At 31.9% G+C, this 21,827-nt stretch overlaps 1 protein-coding gene across 2 annotated transcripts in view; it reads right to left on the bottom strand.

Annotated features, from left to right (window-relative positions):
• Positions 1-1,827: 1,827 nt before the first annotated feature.
• Positions 1,828-21,827, bottom strand: part of LOC148623767 (mitogen-activated protein kinase kinase kinase 11-like) — a 25,806-nt gene continuing 5,806 nt past the window's right edge. The window contains exons 2-9 of one of the 2 annotated variants that reach the window (XM_088565862.1): positions 21,641-21,821; positions 18,768-18,916; positions 15,968-16,143; positions 13,737-13,983; positions 12,059-12,175; positions 11,290-11,457; positions 10,842-10,862; positions 1,828-7,034 (exon numbers count right to left, since the gene is read on the bottom strand). In XM_088565862.1, coding sequence (XP_088421988.1) covers positions 5,944-7,034; positions 10,842-10,862; positions 11,290-11,457; positions 12,059-12,175; positions 13,737-13,983; positions 15,968-16,143; positions 18,768-18,916; positions 21,641-21,821 — 2,150 coding nt within the window. In that variant the 3' untranslated portion in view covers positions 1,828-5,943. The remainder of the gene's footprint in view (positions 7,035-10,841; positions 10,863-11,289; positions 11,458-12,058; positions 12,176-13,736; positions 13,984-15,967; positions 16,144-18,767; positions 18,917-21,640; positions 21,822-21,827) is intronic. The other variant, XM_088565864.1, reaches the window with a different exon arrangement.

Raw genomic sequence — 21,827 nt, 5'->3', positions numbered from 1 at the left:
GATTAAGTTTGACACTGGTTACAATTAAATGATTTTTATGGAAGTTATGGCCCTTTGATTTGGAAAATTTCGGTGAATTTAGTTTTCCACACTTTATTTTGTAATGCTTTTACCAACTGAAATCATCTTTTGTATGTAGTCTTACTATGAGAAGTTACAGATTAAGTTTGACTTTGGTTACGGTTGAATGATTTTTATGGAAGTTACAGCCCTTGGACTTAGAAAATTTCAGTGAAATTACAGTTTTCCACTTTTTTTTGTAATGCTTTTACCAATTGATTTTAAATTTTGCATGTAGTCTTACTATGAAAAGTTACTGATTAACTTTGGCTATGGTTGATTGATTTTATGGAAGTTATGGTCCTTGGACTTTGAAAATTTCAGTGAATTTAAAGTTTTCCACACTTTTTTTTTTGTGGGGGACATTGGCATGCTGTTCTTTTATTCTGACAAAGAATAAGATATGTGGTAAAGATATCATATAAATAAATTAAAGAGCCTTAGTGAGCATGCTCACATACTGCATGCCTCCCCATGTTGGATACACACGTAAATTTGTTCCTAAGAGAAATACATGTAAGAAGGACCCTGATAAAAAAGGAATTGTGTTTTTTTCAGGCATTAGAAAAGATTGCAACAAAATAAAATTTAAAAAGATTTTTGAAAATGATTTTTTCCTTATCTTCTAACTAAATTCTGTTACTCAGAATGTACACTTGACCTGTAACTTATCATGGGGAACTTATATACCAAAAATCATGTCAATATCTGCAAACATTTATTTCTGTGAATTTTGTTCAAACTAAGTTCAAAGCCTGTAATTTCGGTAAAAACCATCAGAGTGGAATGTTAATGTTTACAATATAATTCAATAAAACAGGATATTAATTAAAAGGAAAACATGCACACATACAAAGAGCCGTGCAGCTCAGCATGATACAACCGCAGCTTTTCTTTTCACTTGGGTCAAGTGTAGACACAACATTTGTTTTTGACACGCTAAAGCACAAGGACTTATAGTTCATTATGGACACAACTGTAATATATTTGAAATTCAATGAAAAATTTTCAAATCTGTCAAAAAATACAAGGGCAATTTTCTGAGGTGTATCCCTTTAGACCCTTATAGGTAGAACGTTACTATTTCTCATTATTTTAGGCTGGCCTTTCATGTACCCTACGCGAGTAAATACTTCCTGACACTGTAATTGGACAAATTGTGCTAATACCAACAATGTTTTATTAATTCCAGACTCTAACATTATTACACATTATATTTTTTTAAAACCATTATATATAAATATGATTTTTTTAAATTTCTGTGCCTTTTGCGGAAAGGGGAGAACCTTGACCCCAAACATCATCTGCTTAAAATACCAAAGAAACAACAGTTATGCTATGACTTTGCTTACATATTTAGTTAGGGAAAGGAAGATTTGACTGGAAAAAAGTCGGTATATAGCTATGTCATTGTTTTAAAGAGGTGAATTTTTCAAAAGTTTTATATTGTCACCTGTGGGAAAGTAGTAGTACTGTTCTACCTAAAAACCATTAGAAAAATTCTATAAGAGTTCAAAGACAGCCAAGCTAACAAAGGAATAAGAGGTTAATAAAGCCTCTGACTTATCAAATTAAACCTGGACTGCTTCTACACACTCATTCAAACATCATTTCTGCAAATTCAAGTGGTTTCTGAGAGACAAAAAAAAATGATAAAAGTTGATGGACACAAAGTGCTGGTATGACATTTGGACTTTTGGTCAACCTGAGATTACAAGAAAGACAACTCTGTTGAAACTTTAATAAAGATAACAAGGAAGACAAAAAAACCTGTTGAAATTTTTATTTTTGGTCATTTCATCAGAAAATCCCATTCCATAATACATTGTTCACAGTGAAGACAGTATATATTGTGTTTTAACTGATATATTACTTTCATATAAAATAAAAATAAGCATATATAACAGCTATAGATCTAGTCAATAAAATATAAATGCTTCAAAACACCAAACAACACTCTAGCATTTGTTCACAGTATAAATCCTACTAAGTGATTTACAGATAGAAGACATTAAGAGACAAAAATCTGTCAACCCTGTTTTCACAACAATACAATTATTTGCAAGACCTGGTATGACACTCATAGAATTTAAACAAAATATCAAGTTCTATCTGCCCAAGATGAACAGGAAGACTACAAGTTTTATAAGGATAGTGAAATGTTGAGTAAGTAGCACAAGTGTTGGCACAGATTATCATGTCAACCTTTCCAATAAAGTTTTACCAAGATGTCCAAGCTGTAAATTGTAAATTCATTGGTCATTTGCTCCTTAAGATTAAACCAAAAAGTAATCAAGACACATTATTCCATTTGCTAATAAGAACCTATAATAATGATAACTTCAAGTGATATATATGTATTTATATGTTGATCCAATTTAATAAAAAAAACCATCCAAACAGTTAAGTTATATACTCTATATGTGTTATGCATTGCAACATACTGGCAGCATTAAGTAAGGCAGCTGACATTAATGTAGCTTAAAGTGACAAGAAAGTTGTATATAGATAATATGAACTGTAGTCCAAAATCCTTAAAACCTCCGTTGTTTGGTGTTAAAAAATCACAGCTATGCCAACACTTAAGTAGGTTTCTTAGAAGCAATTAAGTAGGTCATAATATTTCACAATAAAATTTGAATATTACACATTACAAACATATTTGTTGGTTTGAAATTAGTACATTTAGGGCAGAAATTGACTAAACTGTTCACAGGCACAGCTTGACACAACCACAGAGGTCAAACCCTGAACAATCGGGATGAGTATAGACACAACGTTCTAACAATCCTGACTACATAATATCCAATAGATCCTTGACACTGCATCTATTGTTAGTTGAAAGTGTTCAAAGATGATAAAAATTACAGAATGGACATTTACTTAATAAGGTCTTTGAATATAAAAATACCCAAGAATTTACTTTTCTTGAAATCAAACAGTATATTTTTTCCCCTATGGTTCATATTGAAAATGGGGCCAACATCTAAACATGTTTTTGTCGCATACTAAAGTACCTTAGTTTTTAATTTTAGTTGAATTTAGATAATATCAATTTTGGACTTTTTGGATTTAATTTGGGTCAATAAGAAAATAGGCCCAAAAGCAAAAATCTTAATATAATCAGCTTCCAAAGATTGAAAAAGAATTGGAGAGTTCAATTTTTATATAAAATATATTTGACCCTAATTTTGACCAACTTGAAATCCCAAAATAAAATTCTAAATCAATGGTAAGATTCTTAATTCAATTAACCTCAATAACTAAAATATTTAATACCAGTAAATCACACCTCATTGTAATTGATCAAGATATTAAAAAATGTACTTGGAAAGCCTGGAATTTGAAATTTTTTTAGTCATTAATTCCTATATTTAAGTGTCCATGTTGTAGTATGAAATCCTGTTACAATCTCATAGGGATCCATACACTTACACTGAAGTTAACATAGAAGGAATAAGGATGACCACATAACTATAACATTATACAATCCATGTATTTTTTTTTCTTTAAAAAAAAGCAAAAAAAACACAGTTTTACATTTTACATGACACAATTTTAGGGGGATGCTCAGAATTATTTAAGAATCATACAAAATGTAATGAGGAAAAATTAAAACAGGATAAAAAAATATAGAGACTGCTACTCATTAAAGTACAATGAACCAGCACTGATATTTGCAATTTTTACGAAACTCTAACTGAGCATCTATTAACTGGTTTAATAAGCTTAAGAAGATCACACAAAACAAATTATACAAGGTTCATTATAGTTGACTGAATGTTTAGAAAAACTGTAACCTATTTTAAGATCCAATCTTAATACTATGAAGATTTTTACATTGTCTAAAAATTCCTTAATTAAATTAGTTTAGTTTGAGAAATCTGATTATCTAAAAAACATTGCAAAATTCTATACATCATAAAACAAAAGGGTTATTAATTCATCAATTAAAGTATTTTTTAAGTATGTTATAAAGTGAAAATAAAACAATATTCAAAGCCCTGTACATATAATAAATGAGTAGCAGATCTTATTTTCTTTCTTGTAAATATGGGGTGTGTATAATAATCATACATTGTAGGATGAATATTCATTTTATGTTAAAATGTATCAAAGAACTTAACAACAATTGCTACTTTTACCTTGTACAAAGTATACACATATACAGAATATAGTAGGAGTATATAGACTGAGAAGGGATAGTTAGATTCCATACCTTGATTACAGCAATATAACTTTTATTCTTGCCAACGATGGAAATTATGATAACATTTCCCCTGTTTCAGATAAAAGTTAGTATCCAACTTAGAAATGAAATCTTGGAAAATGACAGCATGGCGATTATAAATATCATACAAATATTATGACCTACTATCTAACTGACATTAACTTGTATACTTTGGAAACATAAACTAAGCTATGAGTATTGCACCTATCCCGGGTAATATAAATCTGGTATTATGCTACATCAGATCCATCAGATCCTATTTACACTGTATTTACATACTGATATTCATCTTAAAAATCATCCTGAGAAACATACAAATCTAATTGTTCCTATCTGTTCTCATTGAAGGGACATTGTATGGTAAATACCATCAGATTCTTTATTCTCCTAATGCCAATTTGTAGTCCAATTAATTAAGACCAAAACTAGGAACAAAAGTAGCTTGCCACAGTGGCCTTTTTAAAAACGGCTCCAAATATAAGTCATAAATAGAACAAATCAATATCAGAGAAAAGAAAAAGTAAAACCTAAACATTGCCACATGGGCTTGTAATTAACCATTCTAAACTAATCAAAATTACCCTTTTAAATTGTTCTCTATAGTTTTTATAGCTGTAAAACCATATTAGCCTTTGTGGCAGATAGAGAACTAGGTGAGCATATATGTTGTATCTGTAACAATAATTTGAATTTACAGTATAGTGGATTTTAATACTAAAATTCATGTTGTGTTGTACTTACAAAATTGAGATAAACCATTTGAAATCACAGGTATTAAAAATGTTGAAGTTATATGAACACTTAAATTGATCAATTTCAATCAAATTTCATAGAAATTTTCAAAAAAAAACTTGATGTCTCTTTAATATTTCAAAACTTTGGTTCAAAAATAGTAAATTTTAGTCCATTTTGTGAAAATCATTAGTTTTAAAACTAAATAATCAAATTATAAGTTTATAAGAAAAAGTTAAGAGCACTTTAACATTTATTGTATGGATGATAACAATCTGAAGTCACCTAATCAGGTTACTGTTTAAACACATCAGTTTAATGACCAACTCCATAAAAAAAAAATCAAATGATATTTGCTGTAAATAATGACATAATGACTAGTGTTATAATGCACCATTGGATTTCATTCTATATTGCCAGATTTATTTCACCCAGGTGTCACATTTATTCACAGTATATTTTATCATTCCTATATATAAATAGTATTGTGAACATATGTGATTCTACACTAAATAACAAAAATAACACCATAATTAAATAACATACACTTTTTATCTTTTTTATACAAATAGGCTTTAGTACAAATCATACAAAATAATATATATAACAAATAACAAAAATATCTTTGTTCTTAAAATGGCATCTGATATACGTAATTAAAATTCTTTGATTTTATAGCAGTTAAAACATCACAAAATAGACTGTACATATCACACAATTTAACAACTATTTCACCAAGATGAGTTAATACATATACTCAAGACAACCACATGCTAGAAAGTTTTAAATGATGAAAAGAATTCCATGCCAAAAGTAAAAATTTAGAAATTTGACATTGTAATGACTACATTCTCATATACATACAAATATGCTGGCCTTTATAAAGAATAATAAAATCATAGAACTACAACAATTTCATATTAGTAAAGCACATCATTATCTGAGAATGTAAAATGGTCACGTAGGAGTGGTCGAGTGCTATCTTGACTCTGACCATCAACGTCTATGTCCAGTAATGTTGTCTGATGGGATATGTGAGGTGGTGTATGACCTGGTGATAAACTGGACCGTGTAGAAAAGTATGGCGTTGTATCTGAACTTGACACAATATCACCTGAACTTTGTGGAGAATCCTTCTTCCCATTAAACATTGGTTGTGATGCAGAATATCGTGTCAGTGTGGGCCTATTGCGTGGTCCCACATCTAAAGTTTTTGGCCTTTCAGGAGTTTCTCCATTAACTTTTCTTCTTGGAGGTATAGGTGGTGGAGCATCACTACTCTCTTGCTGACGCTTAGAATAATCAGAAGTCCTGGAATTTGATACACCCTGATCTTGTAGTAAGCTTGAGGTATTTACACTAGACAAATTTTTGGCATCCCGTAGAATTTCGTCTTCAAACGTCACTGAATGCCTGTTTTTAGAAGATTTTGGAGTTTCATAATTGCTACTGTTAGAAGTTTGGCGTTGTAAAATATTATGAGTTCGTTCAGGTACCGGTGAATCAGTATCACTGCCATATACAGATCTACGTTTAACTGTTCCTTGTGATGTTAGAGTACTTGTAGACTGTAGTGTAGAAGGAGTTCCACATTCAGCAAAATCCTTAAACTGCATCGGCAGATCTTCAAAATTGAGACTTGGCCTCTGTTTCACTTGATATCCATGATATGTATTGTGTGGATAGCCAGAAGTTGAAGTAAATCTATATATTGCAGTATCATCAGATTCTATAAATGAATCCCTTACAGCTTGGTTGTAAGCATCACGACGATTACCAATATATGAATCTCTTTTTCTGCGAATCACTTTAGTGTCTTCTTTAGCACTAGGCCCACGAACATCAAAACCAATAGCAACAGAACATAACATGGCAGCAGCATTCATTAGAGTACTATCAACTATTTTATCAGATTTTTTACCAGAAACTTTGAAGCTTGTTATATCACTACCATTTGGAATGTGTCTTTTTGCATCATATATATCTGATGGCCAGTAGTTTTCATCATCATCTGAAAAAATATGTTAAACATTTTGGACTTCGGAAAGTAATAAGAACATCAATATATGAATAAAAATGGTTTAACTGACAAAACATGTTTAACAAAACTTTATTAAACTAAAGGCATTAGATATGTATAGACATCCTACCAAAAATCTGCTGCATAACTAAAGGCATTAGATATGCATAGATATCCTGCAACATTGATATTTTTGTACACTGAGTACACCCAAGTATGTATTGTTGTTGGACAAATTCATAATTTGTATACTAAATAGACATTTATTTCATTGCCTTAAGAAAATCCAGTTTGTCTCTGAACCCAAAAAAGAAAATAACAAAAAAAGAGAAACAATTTGTTCTTGCTCAGCTTACGAGTTTTCGTAATTTAAATATTCATTATATACCATCCCATTATCAGCAAGGCATACTATATGATGCTGGCTCCCTTATTTTTTAAATGAGTTAAACTCAAATGAAACCAGAATCAAACTAATACATTCCTAAGAAGTTTTATCAAAATCTATTGAGTGGTTTAGAAGGAGTTGCCTTTACCAAGTTTTAACATGTAAAACCCTTAAGTTAAATTATCACCCTTTAAGGAAATCAGACAAGTAACTATATTCCCTCATCTACAACTACATATGATGCCCAATCTTCCTATAAAATCTCATCGACATCCAATGAGCAGTTCAGGAGGAGTTGCACTTGCAAAAAATTTGAACAGAAAGATGTACAGATGGACAGACAGACAGATGAAGTGATTCCTATAACCACACCCCACACCAAAAAAATCTTTGTTTGCGGGGATATAAAAACTGGTTTAGAAAAAATGAATTATTTGGCAGACAATCAGAGAACAGCAAATCCTGAATTATTCTAGAAGAAACAGAAATATCAAAACTAAATATCACTCTAGGATAATACTGAATCTAATTAAAATATACAATAGAAAAGCTGTGCAATTTGTTAAGTGTGAATTTCTTACAATAATACAAAGAAAATTTGAGTGTTTACATGACTACACAAGTAAAAAAGGCAATTATTAATGGCAAGTATAAAATAAGGTATATATCAGTAGATAGTTAATGAATCATGAGAATAAAAAAGGCAGGGATGGTCATTATTAATTTCAATAATAATAGTATGATGATTTCTGATTGGATACAATTTTTCTGTCCATCAACTCACAAAGCTAATTTCACCATGTGACTGTCTTATCATAATTAGATACTTAAAAATATGGACACAACAATAAAGCTTGATACAAAAAGAGTGAATACACTTTAGACAGATAAAATTATGACCAGAATGAAAGTGGTCTAAGAATTTTAAAATTTGCAAATAGACATTTACCTAAAAAGACCCCAAGTCCAATATTTCAGAGGGTATGTAGGAATAAATCTCAAATCCAACCTTTCCTTTGTAATATAGGGCATTGAAGTAAAATTTCATAGAGATCTATACACCTTCACTCAAGTTTACTAATTGTGCTTGTCTTCAAACAGCAATAATAATGACACCAAAATGTACCAAAATTTCATAAATAAAATACTTCACAAGGCACAGGTTTATACAACCACAGAGGTCAGTCAAACCCTGAACATGAAGTTGCATGTGTTGTCTTGCTAGGCATATCCCCACTTGTACAGCAAATTGATTTTGTACAGCAACCACAATCACTTACAACATATGCCCCACCTATATAAAGCCACACACCAAATCAACCATTCCATCGATTGGGAATCATGATATTTGTGACAAAATTTTCTCTATCATCCCATATAATGAAAAGTGGCAAGGTCCCATGGACAAGGAAGTTGATACCCGACAGCACCTAAAATGGATTACAATGTATGACTCTTCTATATGAAACAATATGCCAAACTTATCATCAATCCATCCATTTGGAGCTGTGATTTTTGTGACAAAAAATTATCTACTGTTTATTGCCATAAAGTGAAAAGTGGTAAAGCCCCATAAAACTGTAAGTTGATATCTGACAGCAACCAAAATAATGTACAATTGATACCCCATCTATATGAAGCTACACACCAAATTTGAATTCAATCCATCTATTGGGAGCTGAAATAATTGCCAGGAAATTAGGATGGACAGACAGACAGACAAGGTGATTCTAATATACCACCTATTTGTTGAGTTGAATAACATTTGGGGCTAGTATGGACAAACAATTTAAGCTTGATAGAGCTCCAAATTTTAATTTCCATTAAATATTTGACACAGGATAGGAATTTAAAGAGACAAAGTGGTCCCCCATTTTGCTCCTAAATCCTGAATGATTCCAGTCATAATCCAAAATCAATCCCTACTTACACATTGTGGTACATTTTCAAAGAGATCAATTTTCTTTTACTCAAGTTATCACGAGAAATCAGGAAAGTTTTTCTTGCCATCTTTTGGTCTCTCATTCCTAAACTGTTCAAAGCTCAACCCCCTAAATCAATCCCAGCTTCTTTTTGTGGTATTGCACCTTGTAGTATGAATTCAAATAGATCAATAACACAACTTTTTATGTGGATAATATGAAACTGCTGGTTTCTAACCCCTTTTTTGCCCCCAATTCTTTATCAGCTCAAGTCAAAACCCTCAAAATCAATCCCTGCCTTTCTTGTGCAGTATAGCATCTTTTGGTATAATTTCATTAAGATTTATTAACTTATTCTCAAATTGTTGTCTGAACACAACACGTCTACCAAAAACAACTGTGACAGTATGATAGCATAATACAACCCAATGTTTTGCTGTTATATTTTTTAAATTGATAACTTCAATGTAAATGATGCACAATTAAAGATGACCTGCTACACAGGTTATTCCATGTACAGCACATGATTGGTTAATAAACAAAGAAAAAAACTTAAAACAAATGATTTAGTATTAGGAATGTGTTAAAATTCAAACTTGAATGCACAGCAATCAAATCATATAAGTAATTACTGTGAAGGTACTTTCAATATTGGGTACCAATTTTCGTGGTTTCATGAAAAAAATGTTTGTAAGTATGGATCTTAAGTTTTAAACAAAATCAAAAATGTTGCTTTTTGCATTTTGTGAATTGTCTGCATCTGCAAGATAAAGTGATCATCTATACTGTATTGTTTTGTGATTTGGAATTACAACAAGCTTTAATTAAAACAAATGATTTTCTTTACAATATTTCATTTACTTTAAATAATTGCAATAATCAACACTGATTGAATTACTATTTACGACTACAACAGGTTTTAATTATGCCAGCAACCAAGAAAAACTGACAAACTACCCAGACCTCTCAAAAATAGTAACCCAAACAGACTTTACTCAAAAAGCTTTTATTGTTACTCAGTAGTAATCAAAGCCCCAGACCCCACTTTAATTTTTGATGTCATCTTAGTACAATTTCATTAAATTGGCATAAAATAAACATTGTTTTCACACCAGAAGTTGGATATTCTTCATAAATGATATTTTGTGGCTGATATAATCAAATAAAAATTGAAATTCTTACACAAATATGTTTTTAGGCATATTAATCAATCCTTGAGGTATGCATGGTCATTTTGTTGGTCAATTTAACTTAGGAGTACATATTTTGATTGTGTGATAAGTTGTCACCCCTAAACCAATTTTTTGCAGTTAATATTCATTGGATTCTTAAATTTGGCAATAAGTCCAACCAAGAAAACCAGAAAAATTGGTACCCTATGAAAAAAATGATACTTTCACAGTTACTCAGTCACCAATATAATGCATATAATGTCATAAGCCGTTTTAGTGTGCATCAAGAATAGAAAATCATAAGTTAAGTGCTTACAAAATTCCTGGGAGTATCCACCTGCAAGTTACCAAGGTTTTGATAAATAAAAGAACTTGTTTATAGATGAGGTTAGAAATTATTAAGAACATGATCTTCAGCAGTTGTCAGTTTGTCAGGTACATCTTACTTAATGTATCCATATGGCATGCAATGTCAAATAACAATGGCTTACAGTCTCAACCTTTGCCTCATTTATAGGAAAAGAAATTTAAAGTCTATTTTAAAGTTGTCAAACAGGAACAAATTTAACGATGACATATCTAGGCTATATATACCAAAGCAATTTTTTTAAAAAAGACATTAAAAAAATACAAATAAAATGTAAATCAGATTAAAACTTAATTAATTCTTTTTAATTAAAAGTTCTTTTTTTTCACTTGATTTATAAAATGATCCATGAGTGATTATAAAACTGAAATGCATTATCAGGCTTAAGGCTATTTACATAATTCTTTGAGAGCTCCGATGTTGGAATGTCCACCCATATTTTTTAGAGTTGGAGCACTTTTAGACCACTTCCCATCAGCAAAATATATTGATTGTCTTTGATGACGTTCCTTCTGTACAGAACTTGGTCCCCATGTTCTACCCTTTATACCATCTGACGCAGGATCTGGAAATAAAAATATATCAAAGTTTACTATATACATTGCAGTCATACTGAGTGAACAAGAGAAATCAATTTCAGTGTTTCATCAAGTGAAGTACCACTTCCAACTTTTTTTTATATGATTAATCAATATTTTTTTTTAATACAGTGATTGTTTGCGAGTGTTTCAAATCAGTTCTTTATCCTGCAGTCATCCTCTTCATATATAGATACAAGGTGTCAAATTCAGCTTTCGTGTATTTAGTGTACATTTAATTTTTACCTGTATTTTTTATGCCACACCCATAGTTATCTATGATTACTAAGAAATAGGGGACTCCTATGCATTATGTGCCCTGACCCTGAGCCTCATACACATACTCTGACTCGAAAATACCTTAATACAGGGTATGACATTAAAGATTGTCCTATTGCCTAGGAAAAGTAAGATTCTATTCGCACAAGTGAAAGTTAAATAATACATTCCAGAAGGACAACAAAATCTTATGATTTTTTTTTCAACATGCATTAACCTAAGGACAACTTGGTTTTCAATTGGAACATAGACAATTATTATTAACTTTAGCACTATCTTAATACATTTGCATGACATTTGGAGACATACAAGCTATTGCACGAAGTCTTGCTGGAGTGTACACTGGTGACTGGGGTGGACTGTCAGGACTGGAAGGTGCAGGAGCAGGATGAAACTCATGTTGTACCGTTATGTTGTGACGGAAATCTGTAAAAATAAAATCATACCATATGTATAAAAATAAAAATACATGTACTACTTAAAAGAAATATAAAGAACAGAAGTTTACTTGGCAAACAAAAGGCTCTTCATGGACATACGGACAATACAACAAATGATCATATAAAAATAGCAAAAAATTATCATTCTTTGCCATCCATGAGCAATAATTCTAACACAGAGTAATTCTACAATTCGACTTTTCATCAATTAAATGGTTTTTTTATATCTATTATGGTTTTCAAGATGTCAACTAATATATATGCTTCACAGGGCCAAGCTTGATTCTACCATAAAGGTCGAACCCTAAAGAGTTGGGGCAAGTATGCCCTCACCATTCAAACTCAACACAGCTTTGAATTTTGATTACATTTGATAATTGACACATAACAAAAATTTGACAAGAATTGAAGTGGTCACTTTTTGGCCCTTTATTCCTAATTGGTTTCAGTCCAAACCTTAAAAATCAATCGTAACCTTCCCTTGGGGTAAAACACCTTGTGGTATAATTTCAAAGCAGCCCCTTGACTTTTAATCAAGTTATTATCCAGATATCAATTAAAAAATTTTGTTTCTGGCCCCTTACTCTTACTTGGATTAAGTCACAACCCAAAAAGTCAATTCCCAGTCTTCCTTTTGTGGTATGGCACCTTGTAGTAAAATTTATATGAGATTCATTCACTTTTACTTACCGTAAGTTAATATTGTCCTGACAAAAGGAAAATGCTTGTTTCAGGCTCCTAATTCCAAAAAGGTTCAAGTCTAACCCCCCCCCCCAAAAAAAAAAAAATCAATACCAGCCTTCCTTTTCTGGTTTGAAATCTTGTTATAAAATTTATAAAGAAACCAACTAATATTCAAGAGTCTGCAGATCACAAAGACAAAGAAGACAACACAGTGCCATACTATTATACAACCCTAAATTTTTTGCAGTTGTATAAAAATAGCAAAAAAAAAACTATTCTTTGCCTTTCAAAAGGCAATAATTCTAACACAGAGTCATCCTACAACTTCAAACATTGAAAACTTTGTAGGCCTTACTGTAAAGATCATTCATCAATTCAATTTTTTTTCTATCTATTACAATTTTCGAGATATTGGCTAAACACCGAAAGAAACATCATTTTCCATTTTCATGGCCTTCATGCTATAAACAAGAACTTTCAACGCTTTGAATGGGAGTTTTCACCAATTCTAACAAATTAAAGGGGTCACATGACAAGACATACAAGCCCTATTAACCTAAGCAAAGGGCATTTCATTCTGTAGAAAGAATCTGAATTTGCATGTGTTGTTATGCTAGGTATACTCCCACTTATACAGCAAGTTCATATAGACAGCATCTACAAGCATTAACAACGTATGCTCATCTATATGAAGCCCAATACCAAATTTAAAATCAATCCATCCATTTGCAGCCAATACAATTGCAATGAAATTTGAATGGACAGACAAGGTGATTCCAATATACCATCAACTCATTGAGTGTGGTAAAATTCTGATCATTACTCTATATTTCCTTTGTTATATAGGGAGTATTATGGTATACCTGAAGGCTGACTGATAGCAGGTCCTCCTGCTTTTATCAATTTTAAACTACTCTTTTTGAATTTCCCTTTTCTGGTGCGTGGTTTAGGATTCCCCATGATTTGTTGTAAAATCATGATGTTAAGTTCTCTCTCTACAAGTTCTATTTCTCTCTCTTTCAATTCTTGTTCCCTCTTGTGTAACAATTCCTCAACTTTTTTCTGTTGTAGTGCTGCTTTGGTCAATTCTTCTTCCCGACATCTCAACTCCTGAAATGTTAAGAAAAAGAGGTTGCACAAGTAATGTGCTAAACATTCGTGTACCCCACTTCAAAATCTGCAAACATGAAAAATTCTAAGTTGCATGGTATTTTTTGGAAACCTGAAAAGGACAGCAATGTAAAAGTGACCCCATGTTAAATATAGCTAGGAAGTAATTAAGAAATAAATCATGGAAACTCCATTTTATCATTGTTTTACCATGCCGCATTATTTTACCCTGAGCGATAGTGAGGGGTAAAATATTGGCATAAATGGTCAGCCCATGGTAAAACAATGATACAATGGAGTTTTCCGTGATTAGATAGTTGTTAGCATTACAAGGTCACAGTGTACACACATGGACAGGTACAATGTTTCATTCATTGACGATTGTTATTGTTTGTTTTCATACATGATGGCGCACGTGGCAAGTGCTTCCATGTATATAAGTGATTTTTATGGAATATAATATAACTTTTCTAAAACAAAATGCTTAATATTTTTATCAAATATGAATTTGATGTTCATTAATGCTACTGAAAGGATTGAAAACAACTGATTCACATCGGTTACATGTGTTTGTTTAAATGATTAAGGTGGGTAGTAATTTACACACACAAAAACCACATACAATAAGTCGCATACTGCTCATAAAGCAACCCAAAATTAACCACAGTTGTGGTTTCATAGCCTTTTAAGGACGTCATATTAGAATACACCAGTTTCAAGTGAAGATTAATAATTTTCCCTCTTCTGATAACAGAGGCAAATTACGTGCTAGTTTTGCAGTAAATGATAGTTTTGATTTTAAATTGCATGATCTCAGCTTTATTTTAATGACTTTTTATCAATATACACACAGAATAAGTACCTATAATACACAGATCTAGGTTCAATGTGTTTTTGGTACCTCAGTGAGACTTAACCCTAAACTGGAATATCTTCCCTCACAGTGCTTTAACATTATAAAACTATCAACATTCATGCACATTTACATATGATGCCTTACTTTCCAGTAAAAACCATTAAAATCAATTCAGTAGTTTTAAGAGGAGTTACACTTACAAAGTTAAAATATCCAGTTCCTATGGGCAAGTTCACACTTTTAAAAAAAACACTACAGGCTTTATAAGTGTTAACCGACAAGGACCGGGTCATTTCATGTAACTTGTTCAAAAATTAGAAACATTCTTTACATAATAATATTCTTTCATGCATATCTACATATGGTGTCTAACCTTCCTACAAAATTTCATTGAAATCCATAATGATAAAGCTGTTTATGAGGAGTGGCATTTTTAAGATATGTGGACATAATGACAAACAAACAGACACGGTAATTCCTACCGAAATACCAGACTTTGAGGTGGTACAAAAATGTATAATATATAATCTTACATATCATAAACGTCTAACAAAGGTAAAGCCAAATCCACTTAAAGCTATAACAACTGTGAGCAATGCTCACTAACTTGATATCCCCACACCTGCATTTGATAACATGCACCTTTTGGCCTCAATTTTGATTTGGATCAAAATCTAAAATGAGAGTGCACAATGGGAACATGTAATAAAGATTCTGAGAAAGTTTCATCAATACCATTTAGTGGTATAAGAGGAGTAACAGATAAGAGATTTGGCCCCTTATGTTCCCATATTAACAAATGACAAAGTCCATCTTTTTCTATGTGAAACCCCCAAATTCATTTGGATCAAAATCTAAAATAGGAGGTGCACAATGGGAACATGTAATAAAAATTCTGTGAAAATTTCATTCATTTCCATTTAATGGTAAAGGAAGAGTAAAGGAAGAGTAAATGGTAATAGATGGGTCTTCCCTATGTCTGTGTGAGGGAAGGAAAGATGGACAGATGGAAGGATGGAAGGATATATGGAGACCTGAATCACTAAATACCCCCACTCTGCAAGTGGGGGTATAATAAAAAAAACAGATTAAGTTCATACATTTTTAGACACATAGATTTTTATCTACCTTTTCTTTACTGCGAAGCTCATCAAACATTGCTTCAATTTCTAGACGCCAATCTTCTTGCATAGTTTGGAAAGACTCCTGAGGTGTGGTCATGAAAGGAGAGGCAGCAATATCCTCTAATCGAGACAGAATTTCTGCAAATGTTGGACGCTGATGAGGCTCCTGATGCCAACAATCTATACGAGGATTATAAATAAAATAATTCAGGAATAAATTTCAGATAACAGATATTTGTTTAACATAACTTTAATATACAAAGTTCATGTAACATGAGATGAGAGAACTAACATGAAAATATCTGTATCAGGCCTTTCATTAAGAGGTGGTACCAGGTACCTTACCCCTCCAAACTACTGAAAGGTACCTCCAGAATTCTTAAATTTCATATATTTTTATTAAACAAAATGATGAAAAGTACCTTCTACAAAACCAAAGGTACCTGCTATGCAAAAAAAGTAATGAAACCCCTGCTGTATTACTACAAATTTTAGCTAGCATTCAGTTTAAGCTTATTTCAAAGACCAAATGTGAATTCTGAGTTTCTTAACAGTTTTTGTTTTGTAGAGAACAGTCATGAATAACAGAGCAGTAGTTAAACCTTTAATAGAGGTCATGGAAGGTAGTAAAGCAGCTAAACCATTGTAAGCATGCTTTATTTCCTCCTTCCTTAAATTCAAATAACACAATAATAAAACTACATAATTACAAGCATGTCTTCCTTAAATGTACTTTCTTTGTTAAGTTTCATCAAAATTCAATATGTGAATAAACAAGAGGCTCCCAGGAGCCTGAATCGCTCACCTTCTTGAATTTTGCCTTTCAAAGGCAATAAATTAAACAAGAAGTTGTCCGACAATTTTGACTAAAGAAGTCTTTGGTAGGACTATCACAAGATCTTTTCAACAATTGAAAGTTTCTTTTAATCTATCATAGTTTTCAAGTTATTGACTGGAAACTATTTAAAAAAAGTCATTTTTCTCCTTTCATGGACAATAACTCTTACAACGAGTCTGAAGACTTTTGTAGTCCTAACAATACAGATCATTTCAGCTACTGAAAGAATTTGGATAAACCTAACGGTTTAGGAGATATATGTGAAAAACTACTGTCTGACCCCTATGTTCTAGTTTTAGAAACGGGGGCCATGTTTTTCGACAAATCAAAAATCCCCACATCAGTTCTATGCAGTATACCCCAAGGAACATTCATACCAAGTTTGGATTCAATTGGTTAAGTAGTGTCAGAGGAGGAGATTTTGGAAAGAAATAACATTAAAAATAGCAAAAATCGTTGAAAAAGGGCAATAACTCCAAGATGGCTTAACCTATTAAAACCAAAATTTGACCAGAGATAGATCTCATCATGCTGAACACTTTTACCCTGTCAGAATTCAGTTAAACCCAATGGTTTAGGAGATATATGTAAAAAAAAACTATTGTCTGACCCCTATGTTGTTTTTAGTAATGGTGGAAATGTTTTCTGACGAATCAAAAATCCACACATCAGTTCTATGCAGTATACCCCAAGGAACATTCATACCAAGTTTGGTTCTAATTAGTCAAGTAGTTTCAGAGGAGAAGAGTTTTGAATAATTGTTAATGACGACAATGGATGCCAAGTGATGGCAATAGCTCACATGGCCTTTGGCCAGGTGAGCTAAAAAAAGCTGAGCTGACATAACAGACAAGATATCATGTACCTTTTTAATTTTTTCCCTTTAAAGTTATCCTGTGATTTAAAAATTTGTTTAAATTGTTTTAAATTAACAGACAAGTTTCATTGTCTTCCAATTAATGACAAATTACTAGTTTTTAATGTATTTTTTTAGATTCAAAAAGTCAATCTAATTTGTTTGAAAGTTTTTAAAATGGTTATGTAGACTCTCAGTGTTATTGTTAAACGAAAAAATAAGACAAAAATAAATTTTTTTTTTTTTTTTCATTTTCATGAATCTGTCTGTATACTCAATTTTCTGTCCCTGAATTCTTGCTGTACTTAGTAGGTTTTTTTTTCGATGTTGACTTTTCACTAAGCCCTTCTGTTACACAACTTGTTTACACTAAAATAATGCTCAATGATAAACTAAACTCTATATGTTTTTTTACAAACCCTGTTTTAAAACTCAAATTTCCACTTAGATTTTAACTTTACTTTTTAGTTACTTTTTACCACCTTTATTTTAATTTGTTAACTATGTCAAACTGTGAGGAAGGCTAAAGACAAAAAAAAACAGAGGAAATTACCATTGTTTAAGTATTGCACACTGAATTTATTGGACACTAAAAAAATTGGAATGAGAATTTGTGTTTATAAATGAAATGTTGGTAAATACAGTAGATTAGAATCCCACTTCTAAACTATGTCAGGTTAGATAATGGAATCTTAGAAAATACAAAAAAATGTTTTTATTTAAATATAAAAAGTGGATATGCATCTCTTGCTCCCATTTTATTTTTTTTTATTTTTTTCCGACCGACCGACCCAATTCATTCCAGTCAAAAATCTGTAAACCAATAAATTAAAAAACAGTGGCCTTAACTTTATAACACAGATTTGACTTTACAAAGAGAACCAAATAGCCTTCCATGTAACCCTCCAACTCAAACAAGAATATCGCTAAGTCAAAATGTAGTGGTCATGGTGTACATATCACCAGACATACTTTGTAGACATGAATTTAATATGGCAAGCTATACCTCACACAATCTTTGTGTTGTTGAGTCTATATTTACTAATTACCAGAAATAAACTGTATACAAGAGTCAAGTTTTATTTATCAGAGATTGAGTTGTGTACTTACCAGACATAAGTTTGGAGAAAAGACTAGGACAGGTAGAAGGTATAGGTAAGGTCAGTTTGTTTACAGCAACACCATATGCCACACCAAGAGCATCAATGCCCTTGTATGGAGTCTCTCCAGTCAATAATTCCCATAACAACACACCATAGCTACAAAGTATATGTTCATTTATATTAGCAAAATTGTTTGATAGAATTATATTTAATATGTATATTTTTTTCCTTATTGATATCACACTGAAATCTTGATATGATAAATTTAGCAAAATTTCACCTTTCACTGAAACCTGGGCTACTTTTATTACATAACCTTGATATTTCATAGGAAATAATTAAAAATTAATGTCAACAGCCCACCAAAATCTCTCAATAATGAAGAAATTAATGTAACTTCTATCAAAATGTTGGTTTTTTGTACCAAATTTAAAATAATTGATGCCACAACCACCATAACTCAAATAATTTTCCTCTGTTCCTCTAATTATTAGTTAAATGAAAAGATTTAAGGATTTACTGGTACCCCCACTCCTAATAAAAAAATAAACTTATCACAAAGATATGTCTCATCTGTTGCACATGAACACTGCCTTTTAAAACTTGATTGATGGTTACAATGTTAGACAAAGTAAACTTAAATGGTAGGTTCTCACTCAACTTTCACAAAAAATATGGGGCAGATGGGGTGGATTTTATTTTTTTATTTCTTACCAGATATTTGCTAGCTTAATTTTAGCCATGTGAAGTACTGATATGTTCTAAATCCATAGCCACATCATGTTCAGAGATTTATGACTTCAGTTCTTTTTTACATCACATAATCTTTGAAGTTGACTGTGTATGCTACTATTTTCTTTAGGATCAAAAGCATCCAGTGCTAACAGCACTTTGATTTCCCATTTTTTTTTTGGCCTGTAACTTAGCCAATTTTTGACACTTTTAATATGTTGTAAACAGTATGGACTTTGTGTAAACTTTAAAGGTACTGAACAATTATTATTCAAACTCTGCAAAGCATTCACATCAGTATTAGCAAATGGTTGACTATATATCTGACACTGACAAATCTTTGAGGTTAAGGATCAAAGGCAAACATCAATTTAGTCACCAAGAAATGAAAGATTTGTGTGTTATAGTATCTCAACACTAGAAACTGATGGGGAAAAAATCCTGATTTTAAAATCCCCTCCCCCCTAATTTTTTATAGGATGAGAATCTTATTTTTATTTGGCATTATTAATTTAATATATTACAGACAATTTATAATAACAATACTACAATTTGACACCACCAAAGTGACAGGTTCCTCAGGTATAATTTATTGTTTGCATATGAACTGTTATGAAGTGATGTTTCAGTACCATAAAATTTCAGTCAGCAGATCAAGACTAAATAGGCATAAGCATAAAAGGGATACAGAATTGTGGAATAGTGATGTTAATGCAAATGCACACCATGTACAAGTGTATGACTAACCTACAAGTAACACAAGTGGTTCATATCGAACTGACCTAATCAGAAAACCGAACTTCATTAATTCTGGGGCTTTTATGGTATGGGTTTTGCCCATCATCGAACACTGTGTGGTGTCCTGTAGAAGTTTAATTGCTTGTGGCTTAGTTTTTGGTGGATGACTGTCTTATTGGCAAAAGATCTAACTGCAAAGGCATACTTGTGAAATGTATGTAGATTTGTGGTAAAGTGATGCTTATGAAACTGCATACAAAATTTGAATTTGCACAAGTGGATCATATAAAACTGTCCTATTCAGCAAATTAAACATGAAAATAGAAATTTTGAAGTCAACAGACTGTGACTGCGGGGCGTATGCAAGAAAATGGACTTTGTATTATTATAATGCTAATGCAAATACATACTAAAATGACTGACCTAGCAAAAGTGGATCATATCTAACTGACCTTATCTGAAAGATTAACATGGAAATGTTAATGTGGACGCTGACGCCAATGCCAGAAAAGTTTTACCATAGTTAGCTTTTCGCAACATTCGCACCATTCATCCATCTCCAGTAAACATGAAGAAGAAAAGCAACAAACACAGAAAAGTGAGGCATGTACAAGTCATCATTCAAAAGCAATATTACAAAAATCTAAGCATAGCCTGCAATTATTGAAGCTGAGAAATTCCCATTACACATCACCTAAATAATTACTAAGTTGTATGGTTAACAGAAAGTACATGTAGATGACCAATGAACCTGGAAAAAGGGAGGCATGGTACAACTCATCATGGGAAGCAATACGCCAAATATAAAAATATTTCTTCTATCAGAAGCTGAGAATTATGTTTCAGAAATGCGTAACGGATGGATTGAGATGGATTGCAGTATAGAACCCACCCATTAGCCCCCACTCTAATGAGTGGTAGTATTTAAAAAATCTGATAAAACAACTGATACATTCAATCAAAATCCTGCTTTTCAGTTTCAGCTAACCACTCCTGTATAAACCTATTTACCTCCAAATATCACTACTTTACAGTTTCAGCTAACCACTCCTGTATAAACCTATTTACCTCCAAATATCACTACTTTTCAGTTTCAGCTAACCACTCCTGTATAAACCTATTTACCTCCAAATATCACTACTTTTCAGTTTCAGCTAACCACTCCTGTATAAACCTATTTACCTCCAAATATCACTACTTTTCAGTTTCAGCTAACCACTCCTGTATAAACCTATTTACCTCCAAATATCACTACTTTTCAGTTTCAACTAACCACTCCTGTATAAACCTATTTACCTCCAAATATCACTACTTTACAGTTTCAGCTAACCACTCCTGTATAAACCTATTTACCTCCAAATATCACTACTTTACAGTTTCAACTAACCACTCCTGTATAAACCTATTTACCTCCAAATATCACTACTTTTTGAGAATGTTGATGTTTTAATGACTTCAGGTGCCATCCAAGCATATGTCCCAGCAGCACTCATTCTTGTTGTCTTGGAAACCTCCCTTGCCAATCCAAAATCTGTTATTTTTAGAGTTTTGTCATAAATATTGTCATTCTCTATTGGTTCTTTGATGAGTACTGGAA

This window comes from Perna viridis, chromosome 2 (genome assembly GCF_037379345.1).
Source record: "Perna viridis isolate PV_CMFRI_1.1 ecotype Kerala chromosome 2, ASM3737934v1, whole genome shotgun sequence".
In the NCBI taxonomy this organism is placed as follows: Eukaryota; Metazoa; Mollusca; class Bivalvia; order Mytilida; family Mytilidae; genus Perna; species Perna viridis.
This window is presented reverse-complemented; position numbering and strand designations above follow the sequence as displayed.